The sequence below is a fragment of the Staurois parvus genome, unplaced genomic scaffold (assembly GCF_062004578.1).
Source record: "Staurois parvus isolate SC_StPar_1 unplaced genomic scaffold, SC_StPar_1.0 ptg002092l, whole genome shotgun sequence".
NCBI lineage: Eukaryota > Metazoa > Chordata > Amphibia > Anura > Ranidae > Staurois > Staurois parvus.
This window is the reverse complement of record NW_028319888.1, coordinates 16,462-39,131: the sequence shown is the minus strand read 5'-3', so window position 1 is coordinate 39,131 and position 22,670 is coordinate 16,462. Positions and strand designations below refer to the sequence as shown.

Below are 22,670 nucleotides of genomic sequence, written 5' to 3'. Positions count from 1 at the left end.
TCTGCTGTGGAAATCCTTTCTGGTCTGGTGTCACTTACCAACCGATGGAAGATGTCTGTCACCTTCACCTTGGAGAAGATGGGATTCTTTATCTCTGGCTTCTGTTGGGTTTTTGCTACAAAAACAGAGGAGAGGCGGTTATTATAGGAAAATGAGGTTCTATATAAATATATATATTTTTTTTTTTTTATATTTTCCCCCCACACACACTTCTTGTATTAACCACGTCAATACCCGGCACTGTCACCCCCTTCCTGCCCAGGCCAATTTTCAGCTTTCTCATACTTTGAATGGCAATTGCGCGGTCATGCAACGCTGTACCCAAACTAACATTTTATCATTTTGTTCACACAACTAGAGCTTTCTTTTGGTGGTATTTAAAATTTTAGATCTAAAATGTGGAATGATTGAAACGCGTCAGGTTTTTTCTCCTTTGTGTGGTTCTTTCTTTGAATTAAGAGTTCCTTTGTAAGAACACTGTCAGAGAAATGTCTCTTTTTTACTATCATGTCTCTTTGGATATATGTATGACCCTTCATTGCTGCAATAAAGTCCCACTGGGGGGGGGGGGGGGTCTTTTGGCATATGTATTTATTTAAGGACGAGCAGGCAGATACTTGACCTTTTTTTTTGTTTAATCGCCACCGTTTTTTTTTATTTTTTGCTAATTAACGAAAGAAAGACTGAACATTTTGAAAAAACAAAACAAAACCAAAAAAAAAAAACCACATTAATTTCTGTTGTAAAATTTTGCAAATAAATAATTGTTCTTCATAAATTAGGCCGAGATGTATTCTGCTACATTTTTGTGGTGAAAATAACCCAAATTAGGATGTGTTATTTAGTTTGTAGGAAAGTTATAGAGTTCACAAACTATGGTATAGATCTGAATATTGATCAATCCTGAAGTACTGACAGCCAATCTAATTTCTTGAGGTCCAAGAATGTCAGGACAGTACAGATATCCCCAAATGTCAGGACAGTACAGATATCCCCCAAATGTCAGGACGGTACAGATATCCCCCAAATGTCAGGACGGTACAGATATCCCCCAAATGTCAGGACGGTACAGATATCCCCCAAATGTCAGGACGGTACAGATATCCCCCCCAACTGTCAGGACGGTACAGATATCCCCCCCAACTGTCAGGACGGTACAGATATCCCCCCCAACTGTCAGGACGGTACAGATATCCCCCCCCAACTGTCAGGACGGTACAGATATCCCCCCCCCTCCCCCAACTGTCAGGACGGTACAGATATCCCCCCCCAACTGTCAGGACGGTACAGATATCCCCCCCCTCCCCCAACTGTCAGGACGGTACAGATATCCCCCCCCCAACTGTCAGGACGGTACAGATATCCCCCAAATGTCAGGACAGTACAGATATCCCCCAAATGTCAGAATAGTACAGATATCCCCCAAATGTCAGGACAGTACAGATATCCCCCAAATGTCAGAATAGTACAGATATCCCCCAATGTCAGGACGGTACAGATATCCCCCCAAATGTCAGGACGGTACAGATATCCCCAAATGTCAGAACGTACAGATATCCCCCAAATGTCAGAACAGTACAGATATCCCCCAAATGTCAGGACAGTACAGATATCCCCCAAATGTCAGGACAGTACAGATATCCCCCAAATGTCAGGACAGTACAGATATCCCTCAAATGTCAGGACAGTACAGATATCCCCCAAATGTCAGGACAGTACAGATATCCCCCAAATGTCAGGACAGTACAGATATCCCCCAAATGTCAGGACAGTACAGATATCCCCCAAATGTCAGGACAGTACAGATATCCCCCAAATGTCAGAACAGTACAGATATCCCACAAATGACCCCCTTTTTGCAAAGTAGACAGTCGGAGGTATTTCATAAGAGGCATGGAGAGTTTTTCAAAGTTGTAATTTATGACAAAAAACTTTGGAAAATAAAATAAAAGTTTTCTCAATTTTTTACTGTCACCAGTGCAGCACAGCGTCACAATATAGCTGGTGTAGCGGTAATCAGGGACACTGACTGGTGACAGTACATGAAAAAATATTTGGTACTGGAGAGGACTCCCCAGAGTGTTGTTCCTGTCAGTCCTTCTAGGTGCCCACCCAGACCATTCACTGTTCAACTAGTATGGGACAAAGACCGGGACACTGCCCTTCATAAAGCCCTAGAGGACTCCAACGTATTCTGCAGTCCTGTGCACTGAGGAGCTTACACTCTAATGTCCCCTCCCCCACAGTCACACATTATTATACATTTATATAGCTCTGACATATTACTTGGCCCAGGAGCTTGCACTTGTACAATGTCTTCATTAGGGGCACATTAGGCCAGATGCCAAATAGCCTCCCAGTTTATACTGCAATGTAGCGGGACACCCACACATACAAGGGAAGAACATACAAACTCCATGCAGACTGAATCTTGGTGGGTGAGGACTAATCCCAGTACTGCAAGATTAAAAGTGTCCTTGGCTTACCCCCAGTGCCCCCCCCGGTGCTCGGTTCCCAGCGGCCCCCCCCCCCCACAGCTCGGTTCCCAGCGCCCCCCCTCCAGTGCTCGGTTCCCAGCGGGCCCCCCCCCCAGTGCTCGTTTCCCAGCGGGCCCCCCCAGTGCTCCGTCCCCAGCGGGCCCCCCCCCCAGTGCTCCGTCCCCAGCGGGCCCCCCCCCCAGTGCTCCGTCCCCAGCGGGCCCCCCCCCCCAGTGCTCGGTTCCCAGCGGGCCCCCCCCCCCGTGCTCGGTTCCCAGCGGGCCCCCCCAGTGCTCGGTTCCCAGTGGCCCCCCCAGTGCTCGGTTCCCAGTGGCACCCCCAGTGCTCGGTTCCCGCGGGGCCCCCCAGTGCTCGGTTCCCGCGGGGCCCCCCAGTGCTCGGTTCCCAGTGACACAACCAGAGAAGAGGTTATCCTCATCTAACACATGAAATGCTTTTCAGAAAAGCCGCTCTTACGCTGGATGTCAGGAGCCTCTCCCGTCTCGAAGAAATCCTCCTCGTGGTCGATGTCGGAGTATTTACTGAGCGAACGTTTGTGTGCCAGGGCCAGCACTTCCTGCAGGATGTCCATCTTACGAAGGATCTTACACAGGCCGTGGATTCTCATCGCCTCTTCGTGTTTCATGAGCGCCTTCTTCAGGTGCGCCTTACCTGCGGGCAGATCAGAGGAGCCGACATGAGAGATCTCCCCACAACAAGACAGTCTATAGAGACATACAGATATTCCCATCACCCTCCACACTGGAATACATTGTACATGTAGTGCATCAAGAAACTGGAGGACGGCACCATGGTGGATGCTGGACGTCCTCCAGCCAGGAAATGAGGCGGAGCTCTCTCTGAATGGCTGCAGCTTCTAATGCACACTGTGAGAATCTCCCAGTGTGCGGTGACATCACAGGAAGCCATTCCAGTCCAGGGGAGGAGCCAGTACACCTGTGCAAGAGTGGAGGGGAGGAGCCGGTACACCTGCGCAAGACTGGAGGGGAGGAGCCGGTACACCTGCGCAAGACTGGAGGGGAGGAGCCGGTACACCTGCGCAAGACTGGAGGGGAGGAGCCGGTACACCTGCGCAAGACTGGAGGGGAGGAGCCGGTACACCTGCGCAAGACTGGAGGGGAGGAGCCGGTACACCTGCGCAAGACTGGAGGGGAGGAGCCGGTACACCTGCGCAAGACTGGAGGGGAGGAGCCGGTACACCTGTGCAAGACTGAAGGGGAGGGGCCGGAACACCTGTGCAAGACTGAAGGGGAGGAGACGGAACACCTGTGCAAGACTGAAGGGGAGGAGACGGAACACCTGTGCAAGACTGAAGGGGAGGCGGGACGTCAGGGGTAAATCTCTGTGCAATGATACAAAGACTTGGCTGGAAAGCACAGACGTGACATTCAGTAATAGTTAGAATTGGGTTTGTAAAGGTCGAAGTATAAATATTATCAGAAGGCAGAACCCTCAATTACACGACTTCCTTGAGGCAGCGACACTTATCAGCAAATTGTCAATTTGATCCAACAAATACGGCTGTTGTGCTGAGGATGGAAAATCCACCCAATTTACTAATATTCTCAGCCAAAAAGTTTCCCTCCCCCGGTTGAAATGGTGAAATTTTAGCATTGATATTGAAAATGTGACGGATCATGACAAAAAAAACGTCTTTTATTGAAGGATAGTGATGATAGGAAGCCATTTATTATCAGAGATTGTCTCGTTTTAAAATCCTAATAACAGAAATCCCCCAAATGGCCCGGATCAGAAGTCTTCGCCCCCTGGATCAGAAGTCTCCTCCCCCCGGAATGTTTGGCCTTGGTACAGACACACAAGGGGACACACATGGGGTACAATGACAATTAAAGCCAAATCTGTGGCTTTTTAACCCCTCGCCCTCCAGAGAATTTACCCCCCATCCTGACCAGGCAATTTTTTGCAATACGGCGCTGCGTTACTTTAACGGACAATTGTGCCGTCATGCAACGCTGCACCCAAATGAAATTTAAGTCAATTTTTCCCCACGATGTGAGCTTTCTTTCTGTGGCATTTGACCCCCTCTGCAACTTTTATTTTTTGCGCTATAAAAAATAAATAAATAAATAAATTTGAGAAAAAAAAAAAAAAAAAACATGATTTTGATCTTTTTGCTATTAACCCCTCACCTACCGGGCACTTATACCCCCTTCCTGCCCAGGCCAATTTTCAGCTTTCAGCGCTGTCGCACTTTGAATGACAATTGCGCAGTCATGCAAGATTGTACCCATATGAAATTTTTATAATTTTTTTCTCATAAATAGAGATTTCTTTTGGTGGTATTTACTCGCCGCTGGGCACTTTACTTTTTGTGCTGGAAGCAAAAAAATTGCAAAAAATTTTTAAAAAAAAAAGTTTCTTTGTTTCTATTATAAAATTTTGCAGACAGGTAAATTTTTCTCCTTCACTGATGTGCATTGATGAGGCAGCACTGATAAGCGGCACTGATGATGGGTACTAATAGGCAGCACTGACTGGCAGCACTGACTGGCAGCACTGACTGGCAGCACTGGTGGGCGGCACTGGTGGGCGGCACTCATAAGGGCACTGATCATCAGTGCCGATCCCTGCTCTGACAACTGCAGGTTCTCAGCATTGCGTGAGGAAAGTGCAGCCGAGAACCGGCAACTGCATTACCCTGTGATCAGCGTGTCATTGGACACGGCTGATCACGGGGTAAAAGGCCGCTGTGATTGGCCTTTACCACATCACGGAGATCGCCGGGGGCGCACAGGAGAGCGCATTCTGGTAGGACGTCATATGATGTCCACCCAGAACTGGCCGGCCGCAGTCCAGCTGTTATTCGACTATCTGCGGTTGGCAATTAGTTAAACAAGTCCAATAAAAAAAAAAAAAAAAAAAAAATCTAAATTTCCTCATAAATTTATGCCAAAATGTAATCTGCGACATATTGCCAGAAAGAAGCCTTTAGTGCACCAATGCTACAAAGAAGCCCAGTTACAATCTGCCCGACAACACCTTGACACACCTCACCGGGCTTTTTTGTGGCATGGGCGCAGTAAAGGCTTCTTTCTGGCAACTCAGCCATGCAGCTCACTTTTGTTCAGGTATCATCGCATTGTGCTCCTTGAAACAACCACATCGTCTTTTTCCAGAGTATAATTTATACTATATCAACCGGAATAATATCTCCTTTTCGGGACAATGGAGCAATAATAGTATCCATTTCCTTGACCTGGAATTTTTTATTTTTTTTAAAGAAGGGGACAGGGTATGTACTGGGACCATTTTCAAAAAGACTGACAGAAACGGGTATATACCCACATCAAGCTGTCACCATCCAAAATGGATAGGTAACATACCCATGCTGAGGGAGGTAAAGAGGAAAGTGGGTTTAATGAACAGGGATCAATTGATGGAGTAAATCAGAAAACTACCAAGTTTGATGCAGCTTTCTGCACAGAATTTAATCGGGCAATATACAGATATCGGATACATTGTCAGAAGACACTCGCCCATACTAGAGGGACACGATCTTATCCAACCTACTGCCTAATACACCTAAATGTACCGTATTTTTCGCTCCATAAGACACACCTAGGTTTTAGAGGCAGAAAACAGGAAAAAAAAATTCTGAACAAATGGACTGCAGACACAGTACAGGAGATGACCAGAGACTGCAGACAGCACAGGGATGACCAGAGACTGCGGACACAGTACAGGAGATGACCAGAGACTGCGGACACAGTACAGGAGATGACCAGAGACTGCGGACACAGTACAGGAGATGACCAGAGACTGCGGACACAGTACAGGAGATGACCAGAGACTGCGGACACAGTACAGGAGATGACCAGAGACTGCGGACACAGTACAGGAGATGACCAGAGACTGCGGACATAGTACAGGAGATGACCAGAGACTGCGGACATAGTACAGGAGATGACCAGAGACTGCGGACAGCACGGGGATGACCAGAGACTGCGGACAGCACGGGGATGACCAGAGACTGCGGACAGCACGGGGATGACCAGAGACTGCGGACACAGTACAGGAGATGACCAGAGACTGCGGACACAGTACAGGAGATGACCAGAGACTGCGGACACAGTACAGGAGATGACCAGAGACTGCGGACACAGTACAGGAGATGACCAGAGACTGCGGACACAGTACAGGAGATGACCAGAGACTGCGGACATAGTACAGGAGATGACCAGAGACTGCGGACATAGTACAGGAGATGACCAGAGACTGCGGACAGCACGGGGATGACCAGAGACTGCGGACAGCACGGGGATGACCAGAGACTGCGGACAGCACGGGGATGACCAGAGACTGCGGACAGCACGGGGATGACCAGAGACTGCGGACAGCACGGGGATGACCAGAGACTGCGGACAGCACGGGGATGACCAGAGACTGCGGACAGCACGGGGATGACCAGAGACTGCGGACAGCACGGGGATGACCAGAGACTGCGGACAGCACGGGGATGACCAGAGACTGCGGACAGCACGGGGAAGACCAGAGACTGCGGACAGCACGGGGATGAGCAGAGACTGCGGACAGCACGGGGATGAGCAGAGACTGCGGACAGCACGGGGATGAGCAGAGACTGCGGACAGCACGGGGATGAGCAGAGACTGCGGACAGTACAGATGACTGCTGACCTTTGGGGAGGTGGGGAGCGGGTACCTGAATTTGACAGGTACCCGCTCTTACTTCCGCGGAGTTGTTCTTTCATCTTACCTGTTCCTCTATCCAGCCGCGCGCTGTCTTCCCGGCTTCTAATGGCGCTCGGCATGACAGCCGGGTGCCCAGTGCGCATGAGCGAGAAGCACTTGCGCTTTGTGATTGGTCCGGCGGCTTCTGGGATCTGTCATGTGTCCCAGGTACCGCCTTACCATTCACAAAAAGCACCGCTTCTTGCGCATGCGCACTTGGCACCCGGCTGTCATGCCCAGTGCCCACACTACAGAAGCCGGGAAGACAGCGCGCTGCTGGATAGAGGAACAGGTAAGATCAAACAAAAACTCTGCGGAAGTAAGAGCGGGTATCTGTCAAATTCAGGTACCCGCTCCCCACCTCCCCAAAGGTCAGCAGTCATCTCCATAAGGTCCCGCTGCAGAGCTGAGCGGCCGGCCCGGTATTCTGACACGGCCGCGGTGGAAATACCGGACCGGCCGCTCCATAAGACGCACTGACCTTTCCCCCCCTTTTTTGGGGGGAAAAAAAGTGCGTCTTATGGAGCGAAAAATACGGTATATATAGGAAATGTCCGAATCTCAGGAATAAATTAGTTTATAATGTCATAGCCCAGCCCCTAAATAAGGTGATCTTTCTGGATCAAAAAGGATTTTTTAAATGCACGGGATGCATGCCATGTAAAATTAGTCATAAACCGGAATCTTTTTCCTTTCTTTACTATGTTTAATGTTACCAAGAAAAAGTATACAACCAAACTTGTGGCAGCACACATGTAACCTATGTTATGGAGTTTCTGTGTGGACTTCAATACGTGGGGAGGACAACTAGATCCCTGGCTACCAGAACAGGTGAGGATATCAATAATATAAAGAAAGGTTTTCTTTAAAATATATAGCCTATCCAGGCATTTTAGAGGCTACCATGGTAAAGATCCCAGGGGTATGACCTTTTATGGCATTGATGGGATTAAAAGCCATTGGAGGGGAACTAACATGAAACCAGAAATATCACGGAATGAAACAAGATGAATCTACGAACTGGAGACATTGACCCCTGGGGGTCCAAATGTTAACATAGATCTAAAATGGTTTCATAACCAATTACTAGTTTTAGTGCTTTTAGTTGCAGTTTTATCAGTAATTTGTGATTCTGAGTACCCCTTTAGATTAAGGGATATAAATTACTGCACTCAGTGGAGTTCTCCTTTAATATAGCATGAGGGCACCATAAACATCTCATTGGGGTAGTGGGAGTATTCGTTTAATGGGATCACCCTCCCAACACATTTAACCGCTTGCCGACCGCCCTGTAGCAGTTTTACTGCGCAAAATCACAAACATACATATTATCTCTCTCTCTCATAGATATATCTATATATGAGATTCTGCATTTCTGGGTAGGGGGCGCGCGGACCACCCTACCCGAGCTGTCATTCGCTCACCAAGGTGTCAATCACTGGGTTCCGGCCAGCAACTCATAGCTGGGACTCTGATCGGCAGGGCAGCTGACATGCTGAGAGATCGGTGAGTGTAAACAACACAGACCTCTCTCCTGTCAGCAGGGACGTGCTGGTTTTTATCTCTCTGTAAAGCAATAAAAACCAGCACATCCCCTAGTAAAATAATACAGTGTAATCTCTCCCTAACATACAAAGTGTTACTAAACCCCCAACAGTACAATCAGTCTGTAGATGCAGTAAAGCATACTTGTTATACTCACTGTGGAACCTAAGGGCAGCACAGTGGCTAAATGGTTAGCACTTCTGCCAGACAGTATTAGGGTCGCTGGTTCGAATCCCAACCATGGCACCACCTGCCTGGAGTTTGCATGTTCTCCCCGTGCCTGTGTGGGATTCCTCCGGGTACTCCGGTTTCCTCCCATGCGCCAAAGACATGCTGGTAGGTTAACTGGCTCCTGTGTTTTTGAATGATTTCAGATTTTTAAAAATGGAGCCGAATGTTTCTGAGTAAACCGGAAGTGACGTCAGGTCATCGCTTCCGGTTTACAATAAAAGAAAAGCCGAACAAAGCCAGTTCCGGTGCGTCCGATGGCTGGTCGCTCGGGTCTCCTGGTGGGTTCCTGTGACTAGATCTGCTTGCTCATACATCCCGTACAGACAAGCAGATATACTGACAGTTCTGCAGGAGACCTGCGTGGCACCCATAATCTGCTCATCACCGGTTCAATGCTTTCCAGGCTCCAGAAACAAAAAATAATAAATGCACATTTCTTACCTGCAAAAAAAAAAATGTGCATTTATTATTTTTTGTAAAAAGGTGAACTTATCCTTTAACCACTTCCAGTCCGGACGCTTTCACCCCCTTCCGGTCCGGACGCTTTTCCCCCTTCCAGTCCGGACGCTTTCATCCCCTTCCAGTCCGGACGCCTTCCCCCCCTTCCAGTCCAGACACTTTCCCCCCCTTCCAGTCCAGACACTTTCCCCCCCTTCCAGTCCAGACACTTTCCCCCCCTTCCAGTCCAGACACTTTCCCCCCCTTCCAGTCCAGACACTTTCCCCCCCTTCCAGTCCAGACACTTTCCCCCCCTTCCAGTCCAGACACTTTCCCCCCCTTCCAGTCCAGACACTTTCCCCCCCTTCCAGTCCAGACACTTTCCCCCCCTTCCAGTCCAGACACTTTCCCCCCTTCCAGTCCAGACACTTTCCCCCCCTTCCAGTCCAGACACTTTCCCCCCCTTCCAGTCCAGACACTTCCCCCCCCCCCTTCCTGTCCAGGCCAATTTTCAGCTTTCAGCGCTATCACACTTTGAATGACAATTGCGCGGTCATGCAACACTGTACCCATATACATTTTTTAGCATTTTTTTGAGATAGATAAAACTTTATTTTGGTGGTATTTATTCACCGCTGGGATTTTTATTTTTTTGCTATATAAATGAAAACATCCAAACAGTTTGCAAAATTTTATAAGAACACTTTTTTTTTTTTCAAATAAATAATCTTTCTTCATAAATCTTGGCCAAAATGTATTCAGCCATCTTTTTAGTTTAAAAAATTATTTTTGGTTATAAACTAATTTGGGGTTTTTTTTTTTAACCTTTTTTTTTTAATTTTTTTTTTTTGTACATTTGATATTTTTTTTTTTTAACATACGGTCACCCTAGCAGTACTACTTGTGGGGGGTGATGAATATTTTTTTTCTCTTTTGTTACACTGATTGCTTTTGCAGCCTTTATGGGTGTAAAAGCAATAATTTCTCCTCTCTGGCTGCATTCCTGCAGCCATTGAGAAATACTGTGAGAGCTGTGATTGGTCACAGCTTGTCACATGGTACAAGGCTGTTGTGAATAGCCCTGTACCATGTGATCATTCACAGATTTCACAAGTAGTAAGAAATGTCAGGAAGAGACATTGTGTGTACTACTGTCCATGTGATCACTGATTGGCCAATCAGTGATCACATGAATCGGGATCTCACAGAGAGGTTCTGTACAGCGATCAGTGTTCCACCCTCAAGGGGCGTACAATCTAAGGTCCCCAACTCACACTCATACATACACATACTATGGCCAATTTTAGATAGAAACCAATTAACCTCCCAGCATGTCTTTGGAGTGTGGGAGGAAAATGGAGAACCCAGAGGAAACCCAAACAGGCACAGGGAGAACATGCAAACTCCATGCGGGTAGTGCTGTGGCTGGGATTTAAAGCAACGACCCCAATATTGCCCCATATTTAGGCACCATATTGCACAGAGATTGTTATAGTTGAAATATTATGCGTCATTAATTTATACACTTTACTGATACAGTTAAGGATGCTACTGAGGGAGGTGCATTGTAGTACAGTTCCATGTGTATGAAGTCACTGAAGGGCATTTATTTATACTATGATTTAGGGGCGCTGCTGTGCTGTAGTATTGCAAGAGTCACACCATATTGTCTTTGACTTGCCATGTTATCGAAAAAAGTCTACTTGGAACGACTTTAAAAATGGAATGATTTTAAAAACTGTAATGCGCAGAAAAGCCAGTAGATGGCAGCGTGTGAGCGGCAGTACAAAGCACACCATCTGAAGTTCCAGAATTGCATCATTGGAACCGAAAAGTACGACCGGAGTCTCATCCCGGGGGGGGGGGGGGATTTACGAACACCGGAGCACTCAGAATCTGATGCAGCTGTGCATGGGAGCCAATCAGCTTCTCACCTCAGCTTGTTCAGCTGAGGACCCGCATTCACCATATGCGCTCTCCCCGGACCCCGCATTCGCCATATGCGCTCTCCCCGGACCCCGCATTCGCCATATCCGCTCTCCCCGGACCCCGCATTCGCCATATCCGCTCTCCCCGGACCCCGCATTCCCTATATCCGCTCTCCCCGGACCCCGCATTCCCTATATCCGCTCTCCCCGGACCCCGCATTCACTATATCCGCTCTCCCCGGACCCCGCATTCACTATATCCGCTCTCCCCGGACCCCGCATTCACTATATCCGCTCTCCCCGGACCCCGCATTCACTATATCCGCTCTCCCCGGACCCCGCATTCACTATATCCGCTCTCCCCGGACTTTAAGCTTTGACAATAAAACCTGGAAGCTGATCGGTTTCTCTGCAGAGCTGCACCAGATTTTGCACCCTCTAGTTTTAGTAAATAACCTCCTTGATTTATTTATTATTATTAGGTACTGTGCACACACACATATATTACATTCACATCAGTCCCTAACCCTCAAGGGGTGTACAATCTAAGGTCCTTCCCTAACCCAGAGGAAACCCACGCAGGCACAGGGAGAACGTGCAAACTACAGGCAGGTGGTGCCGTGGCTGGGAATCAAACCAACGACCCGAGTACAGCCTGGGGGGAGGGGGAGGGGGGGGTGCTGACCACTCAGCCACTGTGCTCCCCTTGATGTTTCCATACAATGCGGTCACCATCTTCTGCTGTTCTGACTCTCCATGTAATCCAACAAGCGCTGCGATCTTCATATGTCAGACTGTATGAGCAGAAGTCAGAATTTGCAAAATCAAGCTTTGCAGGTTTCTTTGCTGAAGTTGAACCTGTTTGCACCCACAGCCCCCCCGCCGAGAGGCTGCACATCTGAGTACCCAAATGTACCGGCACCCGACAGAAAGCTCCCGATCGCTACTTGTGATGGGGAGCTTTCCGATCATGTGACCGCCATGTGATCTACAACCCGGCCCCGCCTCCCGGCATCCAAAACCCCTTCAAGGGTCAGGAGGTGCAGCATTCAGGGGCGACTCTGCTTATATTTGGACTTCCCTCAGATCCTCCCTTTGTCAGGACGCTAGCAAAATTTTTAACCACTTCCAGTCCGGACACTTCCCCCCCCCCCCCCCCTTCCGGTCCGGACACTTCCCCCCACCCCCCCCCTTCCGGTCCGGACACTTCCCCCCCCCCCCCCCTTCCGGTCCGGACACTTCCCCCCCCCCCCTTCCGGTCCGGACACTTCCCCCCCCCCCCCCTTCCGGTCCGGACACTTCCCCCCCCCCCCCCCCTTCCTGTCCGGACACTTTCCCCCCCTTCCTGTCCGGACACTTTCCCCCCCTTCCTGTCCGGACACTTTCCCCCCTTCCAGTCCGGACACTTTCCCCCCCTTCCAGTCCGGACACTTTCCCCCCCTTCCAGTCCGGACACTTTCCCCCCCTTCCAGTCCGGACACTTTTACCCTCTTCCAGTCCGGACACTTTTACCCTCTTCCAGTCCGGACACTTTCCCCCCCTTCCTGTCCGGACACTTTCCCCCCCTTCCTGTCCGGACACTTTCCCCCCCTTCCTGTCCGGACACTTTCCCCCCCTTCCTGTCCGGACACTTTCCCCCCCTTCCTGTCCGGACACTTTCCCCCCCCCTTCCAGTCCAGGCCAATTTTCAGCTTTCAGCGCTATCATACTTTGAATGACAATTGCGCGGTCATGCAACACTGTACCTATATGAATTTTTTTGCTTCTTTTTGAGACAGATAAAGCTTTATTTTGGTGGTATTTATTCACCGCTGGGATTTTTATTTTTTGCTATGTAAATGAAAATGTCCAAAAATTTGGGGGGGGGGGGGGAAAAAAAATGTTTTTCTTATGAAATTTTGCAAATAAATAATATTTCATCATCAATCTTGGCCAAAATTTATTACGTTTTTTTTTTTTTTTTACTAAAAATATAAGTAACCCAAAATTAGTTTAACACAAAAAAATTATCATTTTTAAACTTTTTTACATTTTTATATTCTTTATGGGCGTTTTTGTTTTTTGTTTTTTTACATACTTTCACCCTAGCAGTACAGTGTCACCACAGTGACACTGTACTACTTGTGGGGGGTGATGAAGGGGGGCGGGGAGGCCGTTTATAAACAGCCACCCGCCCCTGCACTGCCACCGTCCGGCGTTCTCCCTCTACAAAGCCGCCTTCCTCACCTACACCTCCTCCCTCCACGCCGCCAAGCAAGCCTATTTCGTAACCCTCATCAACACCCTCTCCACCTGTCCTCGCCAGCTCTTCTCCACTTTCAAATCCCTGCTCTCTCCCCCCCCCCCCCACCTCCACCCAGCACCTCACTCACCACCCACGAGATTGCCACTCACTTCCGAAACAAGATTGACGCAATCCGTAAGGACATTGTCAACTCACAATCCACCTCTCCACCCAGCCTCCCGCCCTCCTCCAACCCCTCAACCCTCCCCTCCTCCAACCTCATAGCCGCACTACCCCCCACTATACACAACGCCCCGCACACCATCACCTCCCAACACTCTGCTCCTTCAGCCCAACTACCCCCGAGGAGGTCTCTAAGGTCTTCACTGAAGCCCTCTTCACCACCTGCCCCCTGGACCCCATCCCCTCACAGCTCCTCCAGTCACCCCCCCTCCATCAATCGCTCCCTCACCCACATCTTCAATCTCTCCCTCTCCACTGGCACCTTCCCCTCCCCTCTAAAGCACACACACACACACATCACCCCCATACTCAAAAAACCCTCCCTTGACCCCACTAACCTGAACAACCTTAGACCCATCTCCCTGCTGCCCTTCACTTCCAAGCTCCTTGAGCGCCTGGCCTACAATCGCCTAAGCGCCCACCTCACTGATAACAACCTCCTTGATCCTCTACAGTCTGGCTTCCGTCGCCTACACTCCACCGAAACCGCCCTACTTAAAATCACCAACGACCTGCTAACCGCCAAAGCTAATGGCCATTACTCTGTCCTCCTGCTCCTCGACCTCTCCGCGGCCTTCGACACTGTTGACCACCCCCTCCTCCTTACCAAACTACTCTCCCTTGGCATCAAGGACGCTGCTCTCTCCTGGTTCTCCTCCTACCTATCCCAACTCTCCTTCAGCGTCACCTACAACACTGCCACCTCCCCCTCCCTCCCCCTCTCTGTTGGAGTCCCCCAAGGCTCTGTCCTCCGGTCCCCTCTTCTCCATCTACACCTCCTCCCTTGGCAAACTCATTCACTCCCATGGCTTCAATTATCACCTCTATGCCAACGACACACAAATTTACCTCTCCACCCCCCACCTCACCCCCTCACTCTCCGCCCGCATCACACACCTACTGAACGACATATCAGACTGGATGTCGCTCCATTTCCTCAAACTTAACCTATCCAAAACCGAGCTCCTGGTCTTCCCCCCCCCCCCATCCTCTCCATCACTACTAACAACGCCACCATCTCTCCCACCCCACACGCCAAAGTCCTGGGTGTCACCCTGGACTCCCACCTCTCCCACATCCAACTGCTATCTAGATCTTGCAGGCTCCACCTCCGCAACATCTCCAAGATAAGCACATTCCTCACCCCAGACACCACCAAACAACTTGTACCCTCCCTCATCATCTCACGCCTGGACTACTGCAACTCCCTTCTCACCGGCCTACCCAAACGAACGCTATCCCCACTCCAGTCTATCCTGAACTCAGCGGCTAGACTCATCCACCTCACCAACCGCTCCACATCCGCCTCCCCCCTCTGCCAATCCCTTCACTGGCTCCCGATTGCCCAACGCATCAAATTCAAACTGCTAAGTCTGACCTACAAAGCCATTCACAATGCCGCCCCAAACTACCTAACCGACCTGATACCCAAATACTACCCTACCCGTGCCCTCCGCTCCTCACAGGACCTCCTACTCTGTAGCTCCCTGGTCTCCTCCTCCCACGCCCGACTGCAGGAATTCTCCAGGACTTCCCCCATCCTCTGGAACGCTCTACCCCAATCCATCAGACTGTCATCCACCCTCCTCACCTTTAGGCGCACCCTGAAAACCCTCCTCTTCAGGGAAGCCAACCCCACCCTCACCTAACAACTGACCTCTTCCACTCCTCCCACCGCTCCATCCCCTACAGCCATCTCCTCCTGTACCACCTTCCCCTCCCTCCTAGATTGTAAGCTCGAAAGAGCAGGGCCCTCGAACCCCTCGTGTATTGTTACTGTCTTGTCTCATGTTCTGTCCCCCCCCCCCCCCGCTATTGTACAGCGCTGAGCATACCCTTAGGCGCTATATAAATACTGTATAATAATAATATATACAACGGCAGGACAGGAAGTGGTTAAATAAACCCTTCTGTTTTTATTACAGATCTAAGATTAGACCTAGTGATATAATTGGGTCTCTGTGCTTCTCTATGCAATGCAGGCAGATCGTTGCTGGTGGGTGGGCCAGCAGGGGGCTGTACATAGATTCCTGAACTCCTCACAGCACCCTGCCTTAGTACTCCTCTCAAGACCCCTCAGCCCGGATTAACACTGATGCGGCGCAGAATTGCACACCGCATCAGAATTGCACCCCATTCATGCGAACCGATGCGGGTGTGTATGTTAACAACACCCCGAAAGCGGTCCGCAAAACGCAGTGCAATGTGCAGAATTGGATTGCATAGGTGTGAATTCCCGTGCAATCCGATTCTAATGCAGACCAAAAAAAGGGTTCAGCACATTTTTGGTGCGGTGCGATTACAACCATACAAAATGTACATCTCCGATCGCACCGCACACAAATCACATGTGATTGGCAGAGGAATGCGGTGCGGTATCTGTGCAAATCACAGCCAGGCTCAGTCCTGATGGAAGGAGGAGGGGGGGTGGGGATCAGGGCGGGGGAGGGCTTGTCACCTAGCTTTCTGCGCTCCTCTTGGTCTTGCAGCAGCGAGCTGATGGAGGGGCCCTCTGGCGGAGAGGTGTGGAACTGCAGGAGAACTTTCTCGTGTTCCACCAATTCCAGTCCGGCCGAGGCTGCAATTAAAAGAAAAAAAAAGAAAATTAAAAAAAAAATAAAAAATTTCTGCCGACGGAACAAAAAAAGTAAGAATAATGCAGATTTATTGTAAGTCTACAGTGATTGGCTATTTGTGAAAGATTCTTCATAGCTTTGTGCATCCACACGTGCCTATATTAACCCCTCGCCTGCCGCGCACTTCCCACCCTTTCCTGTCCAGCCCAATCTTCAGCTCTCACACTTTGAATGACAATTGCGCGGTCATGCAACACTGTACCCGTATGAAATTTTTATCATTTTTTTGAGACAGATAGAGCTTTCTTTTGGTGGTATTTAATCACCTTGGGGGGTTTTTGATTTTTTGATAAACAAACCAAAAACAATTGAAAATTTTGAAAAAAAAAAAAAAAAGTTTTTTTTCTAAGTTTGTTATATTGGAATACATTTACAAATATAAGTAAAAATATGTTAAAATGACTTTTATGTTAAAAAAAAATCTGAAGAATATATTTAAACAAAATGTTAAAAAGTATATTAATAAATTAATGTTGAAATGCGGTTTTTATATATTACAGAATATATATGAAATTTTTTTAAAAATATATTTTTTTAAATCCAGGGATTTACACCCGCGCGCATTTACACATATACCTGTGTGCAGCCATTCAATACGGAGTGGTTTTGCACTACGGTTGTGCCCTCCGCCGCAATTGAATTGCACACCGCAGAGCCTCACACTGCTGAAGGGGCCCCTTAGAACCTCACATTGCTGTAGGGGACCCTTAGGAGTCTTACATTGCTGTAGGGGCCCTTTGGAGCCTTACATTGCTGTAGGGGCCCCTCATAGCCTCACACTGCTGAAGGGGCCCCTTACGAGCCTCACACTGCTGGAGGGGCCCCTTACGAGCCTCACACTGCTGAAGGGGCCCCTTACGAGCCTCACACTGCTGAAGGGGCCCCTTACGAGCCTCACACTGCTGAAGGGGCCCCTTACGAGCCTCACACTGCTGGAGGGGCCCCTTACGAGCCTCACACTGCTGGAGGGGCCCCTTACGAGCCTTGCACTGCTGGAGGGGCCCCTTACGAACCTCACACTGCTGGAGGGGCCCCTTGGAACCTCACACTGCTGGATGGGCTCCTCGGAACCTTACATACAGTAATTGCACGGGTCTCTTCAGAGCCTCACACTGCTGGAGGGGCCCCTTACGAGCCTCGCACTGCTGGAGGGGCCCCTTACGAGCCTTGCACTGCTGGAGGGGCCCCTTACGAGCCTCGCACTGCTGGAGGGGCCCCTTACGAGCCTCGCACTGCTGGAGGGGCCCCTTACGAACCTCACACTGCTGGATGGGCTCCTCGGAACCTTACATACAGTAATTGCACGGGTCTCTTCAGAGCCTCACACTGCTGAAGGGGCCCGTCAGAGCCTCACATGGCAGGATGGGCCCCTTACATCTTCAGTGAAATCAATGTGATATGTTTCAGTGTCCTTCGTTGCAACACAGAGTAAACAAGGCCTCGCACATCTGGATGGGCCCCTCAGAACCTCACACAAGAGGTCGATATTCTCATCCAGATGGACAGGCCCCTGGGAACCTCACACAGCTGGACGGACTCCCCTCTAAGCGTCATAGCAGGATGGGCCCCATAGATCCTCTAGGAGATAAATGTGGTGCACTGCAGTGCCATTCATTGAGACACACAGCGAACGACACCATCAGAGCCTCACAAAACTGAACGGGGTCCTCAGAACCTCACACAGCAGGATGGGCCCCTCAGAGCTTCACACAGCAAGATGGGCCCCTTAGATCCTCGGTGAGACCTGGACAATTACATAAGAAAAATCTGAGGCTGGAATGTAGATAAAGAGATTTTGGTGGATAATCTGGGATTTGTACGGTGGTTCAGGATGGATGGAGCGCGGATCAGAACGTGGAGGAATGGGGGATTATCGAACGAGGATTATCGATCGGGCTTTACCCCTTTCAAGAACATTCTCGCTGTGTGAGCAATGACCCCGATCAGCCGGGAACCTGTATAACCCTTCCACTGCTGGGTGCCTGGAGGCACAGTGGAGACACCCGACTATAGAACCCTTTCTCTGCCAAATCTTGGCGATGGATCAGTGCCAGATCTCAGGGTGCGGAGATAGCACTCTCATCTGACCACAACACTTCCCACCAGTCCTGCTCTGCCTCATTCAGATGTTCAGTGGCAGACTTCAGACGGGCCTGGACATGTGCTCTCTTGAGCAGAGGGACCTTGCGGGCACTGCGGGATTTCAATCCTCGTCGGCGTAGTGTGGTACCCATTGTTCTCTTGGTGACTGCGGTCCCAGCTGGCCGGAGATCATTGACAAGATCCTCACTCGTAGTTCTGGGATGATGCCTCACTGTTGTCATGATCATTGACACTCCACGAGGGGAGATCTTGCACGGGGCACCGGTCCTAGGGAGACTGACAGTTGCTTTGTGTTTCTTCCATTTGTGAATGATTGCACCGACTGTTGTCACCTTCTCACCAAGCTGCTTGGCCATAGTTTGGTAGCCCAGTCCAGCCCTGTGTAGGTCTACAATCCTGTTCCTGACATCCCTGGACAGCTCTTTGGTCTTTGCCGTGGTGGAGAGTTTGGAATCTGATGGTTTGATTGCTCCTGTGGACAGGTGTCTTTTATACAGGTAACACAATGAGATTAGCAGCACTCCCTTTAAGAGACTGCTTCTAATCTCAGCTTGTTACCTGTATGAGAGACACCTGGGAGCCAGAAATCCTGCTGAATAATAGGGGATGGAATACTTATTTCCCTCCTGAACATGCAGATCAGTCATCATTTGTTAGACGCATTTCTGCTGAATTTGTTGTTGTATTCTGTCTCTCAGTGTAACAATACACCAAACATTCGATTTTTAGACCGATCATTTCTTTGCAAGTGGGCGAAAATTCAAAATCAGCAGGGGAGCAAATATTTATTTCCATCACTGTATTTTATATTATGGAAATTATAAAGGAGTCTGAGCATTCAAAGGTGAACAAGAACACCTAAAATTGGGCAGAAAGGCCTCATTTACACTTGCTTAAAAAAAAACAAAAAAAATGTGGCATTGGGCACGCTTTTTTAAAGTGCTCTGAATGCCAGTCAAAGCCCCTGTCACTAAATAAAATGGCTACCTTACAGTGCTTTTTACACTTGTGTTTGCGTAGTTAAAAAATGATCCCCCGTGTCACTTTCTTGGTGCTTCAAAGCATCTTCAAAGCCTCCATAGAAGTCTATGACAAAGCTCGCTAACATCAGCTGCAGCATTTGAGGGGCTTTTATTCAGAGTTAGCTTTTCTTTGTTTTGGAGGTATTGCAGGTATGAGTTATCCTAGTATGCACTGGGAAACCAACGAGCAAACCGGAAAGATGTCATCAGCAGTTACTTCCGGTTTATGTGTATATAATCTGGGAGTGTCTGGTGCAGATGTCACATCTGGTGTGCAGCAGGAGGTGAGCAGGGTCCGGACTGGAGCAGGGCATCTAGTAGACAGCACATGTGATGTGCAACATGGGAACGCTATAGTGAAACATGAGTGGGGACCAGGGACAGGACTGAGCATCAGAGGATCAGAAGAGCTGAAGGACCAAAGCAGGAGAAACTAGCAATGCCACACACGGTTCGCAGGATGGGAGCAATATAGTGGGAGATGAGCGGGGATCGGAGAGAGGAGGACCAGCAAATCAAAGGATCAGCAGAGCTGGGGGTTCCTACAGAGCTGGGGATCAGCAGAGCTGGGGGTTCCTACAGAGCTGGGGATCAGTAGAGCTGGGGGTTCCTACAGAGCTGGGGATCAGTAGAGCTAGGGGTTCCTACAGAGCTGGGGATCAGTAGAGCTAGGGGTTCCTACAGAGCTGGGGGTTCCAAATGAGCTGGGGATCAGCAGAGCTGGGGGTTCCAAATGAGCTGGGGATCAGCAGAGCTGGGGGTTCCAAATGAGCTGGGGATCAGCAGAGCTGGGGGTTCCTACGGAGCTGGGGATCAGCAGAGCTGGGGGTTCCTACGGAGCTGGGGATCAGCAGGAGCTGGGGGTTCCTGCTGAGCTGGGGATCAGCAGGAGCTGGGGGTCCCTGCTGAGCTGGGGATCAGCAGGAGCTGGGGGTCCCTGCTGAGCTGGGGATCAGCAGGAGCTGGGGGTTCCTGCTGAGCTGGGGATCAGCAGGAGCTGGGGGTTCCTGCTGAGCTGGGGATCAGCAGGAGCTGGGGGTTCCTGCTGAGCTGGGGATCAGCAGGAGCTGGGGGTCCCTGCTGAGCTGGGGATCAGCAGGAACTGGGGGTTCCTGCTGAGCTGGGGATCAGCAGGAGCTGGGGGTTCCTGCTGAGCTGGGGATCAGCAGGAGCTGGGGGTTCCTGCTGAGCTGGGGATCAGCAGGAGCTGGGGGTTCCTGCTGAGCTGGGGATCTGTTAAACAAGGGTACTAAGGAGCTAGCGATCTACTTAACAGGGTATCAATGAGCTGGGGATCTGCTGAGTGGGGGTACTATTGAGCCAGGGTTCTACTGGGCCCCTTTAAAACAAAACAAATAGAAAATCAATACACATACAGGGCATTTGCCAAGCTTCTTTAAAGTTTCCAAAAAGCATCATCAAAACATCACAGAAGCATCAAAAAAGCATGTTGAAGTGATATGCACGTTAATGTATGAAAGTTGAAGCAAGTGTAAATGAGCCCTAACAGAGCTAAGAATTCTGGCAGGAAGATCTTACTGTTGGGGCTTCCATGACAAAAAAGAAGGCTAACTCGGCTCACTAGGTTCCATCACTAAAATTATGGGTGGACTAGTCCTTGTACTGATGACACTTTAAACCCAGACTTGTCACCGTGTCCTCTAAACTGCCACACTGGTCTGCTACTTTCAGTGATTGTTTCCAGTTGATGCCACAGGTACCTTATATGGTCAAAAGGTTGTGGACATCTGACTACCACACCTATGTGAGCTGGTTGGACATCCCATTCCACAACCATGGCCATTACAATAGAGTTGGCCCCCTTTGTTGCCTGTTCTGAGAAGGCTTTTTTGAAGATATTGGAGAGTGTTTGTGGAAATATGTGCACTTTGTGAGGCTAGGTGTTGATGTTGAAACCTAGATCACAATCGGAATTCAAATTCATCCCAAAGGTGTTCAGTAGAGTTGCGGTCAGGGCTCTGTGCAGGACACTCAAGTTCCTTCACACCAAACTGGTCAAACTATGTCTTTATAGATCCTACTATTAGGTTCTATACAGAGTGAGGTCATGTTGATGGATCAATAAAGTTCCTTTCCTTTAGTCCACGACTTTATGGAGCTGGCTTTGTACACAGGTGTATAGTCATGGTGGAACAGACAAGGGTCTTCACCAAACTGTTACCACAAGGTTGGAAGAGCACCATTGTCTACAATATCTTTGTATGATGTAGTATTAACAATAAACTTCAATGGAGACACCCAAACTCTGTGATTTGGAGGGCAATCCATATACCTTTGGTCATATAGTGTATACCCGTGCATTGCTTCTGGCCCACAACATGGCTAAGTACACTGTACCCAGTAACCGTGTACACCACAGTGACAGACAAAGGTCATCTCAGTTTGGAAATGGCAATAACAATATTCAGCCTGCAGAAATGCTGAGGAACAGACTAAAGCCGTTCCCTGTTCCAGTAAAAAATTGCAAAATCATTGGTGTCTATATATAAGAACTGCAGAAGAATGCTCTCTATAAACGAAAGAGAACTTGCCCATAATGAAATCACAAACCGTAAAAGAAACAAAATAATTAAATTGGTCGCTATGGACAGGTTATCCTGCTGTGGAGAACACTTATCTTTCCTGGTTCATTTGGACCACAGAGGCTTTGGGGAAACTATCCTTGCCTTGGGACCTCTAAGGAGCATGGTTTCATATCACAAGTGTGTTAGCCTCTAAGGAGCAGGGTTTCATATCACAGGTCTTCTGGCCTCCAAGGAGCAGGGTTTCATATCACAGGTCTTCTGGCCTCCAAGGAACAGGGTTTCATATCACAGGTCTTCTGGCCTCCAAGGAACAGGGTTTCATATCACAGGTCTTCTGGCCTCCAAGGAACAGGGTTTCATATCACAGGTCTTCTGGCCTCCAAGGAGCAGGGTTTCATATCACAGGTCTTCAAGGCCTCCAAGGAGCAGGGTTTCATATCACAGGTCTTCTGGCCTCCAAGGAGCAGGGTACATATCACAGGTCTTCTGGCCTCCAAGTAGCAAGGTTCATATCACAAGTGTGGTGGCCTCGAAGGGGTTTAACATC

General features: G+C 49.3%; 1 protein-coding gene across 1 annotated transcript in view; it reads right to left on the bottom strand.

Annotated features, from left to right (window-relative positions):
* RHPN1 (rhophilin Rho GTPase binding protein 1) overlaps positions 1–22,670 on the bottom strand; it is a 47,492-nt gene that overhangs the window by 11,470 nt on the left and 13,352 nt on the right. The window contains exons 5-7 of the mRNA XM_089664897.1: positions 16,275–16,394; positions 2,955–3,149; positions 39–115 (exon numbers count right to left, since the gene is read on the bottom strand). Of these exons, the coding sequence (XP_089521023.1) occupies positions 39–115; positions 2,955–3,149; positions 16,275–16,394 (392 nt within the window). The remainder of the gene's footprint in view (positions 1–38; positions 116–2,954; positions 3,150–16,274; positions 16,395–22,670) is intronic.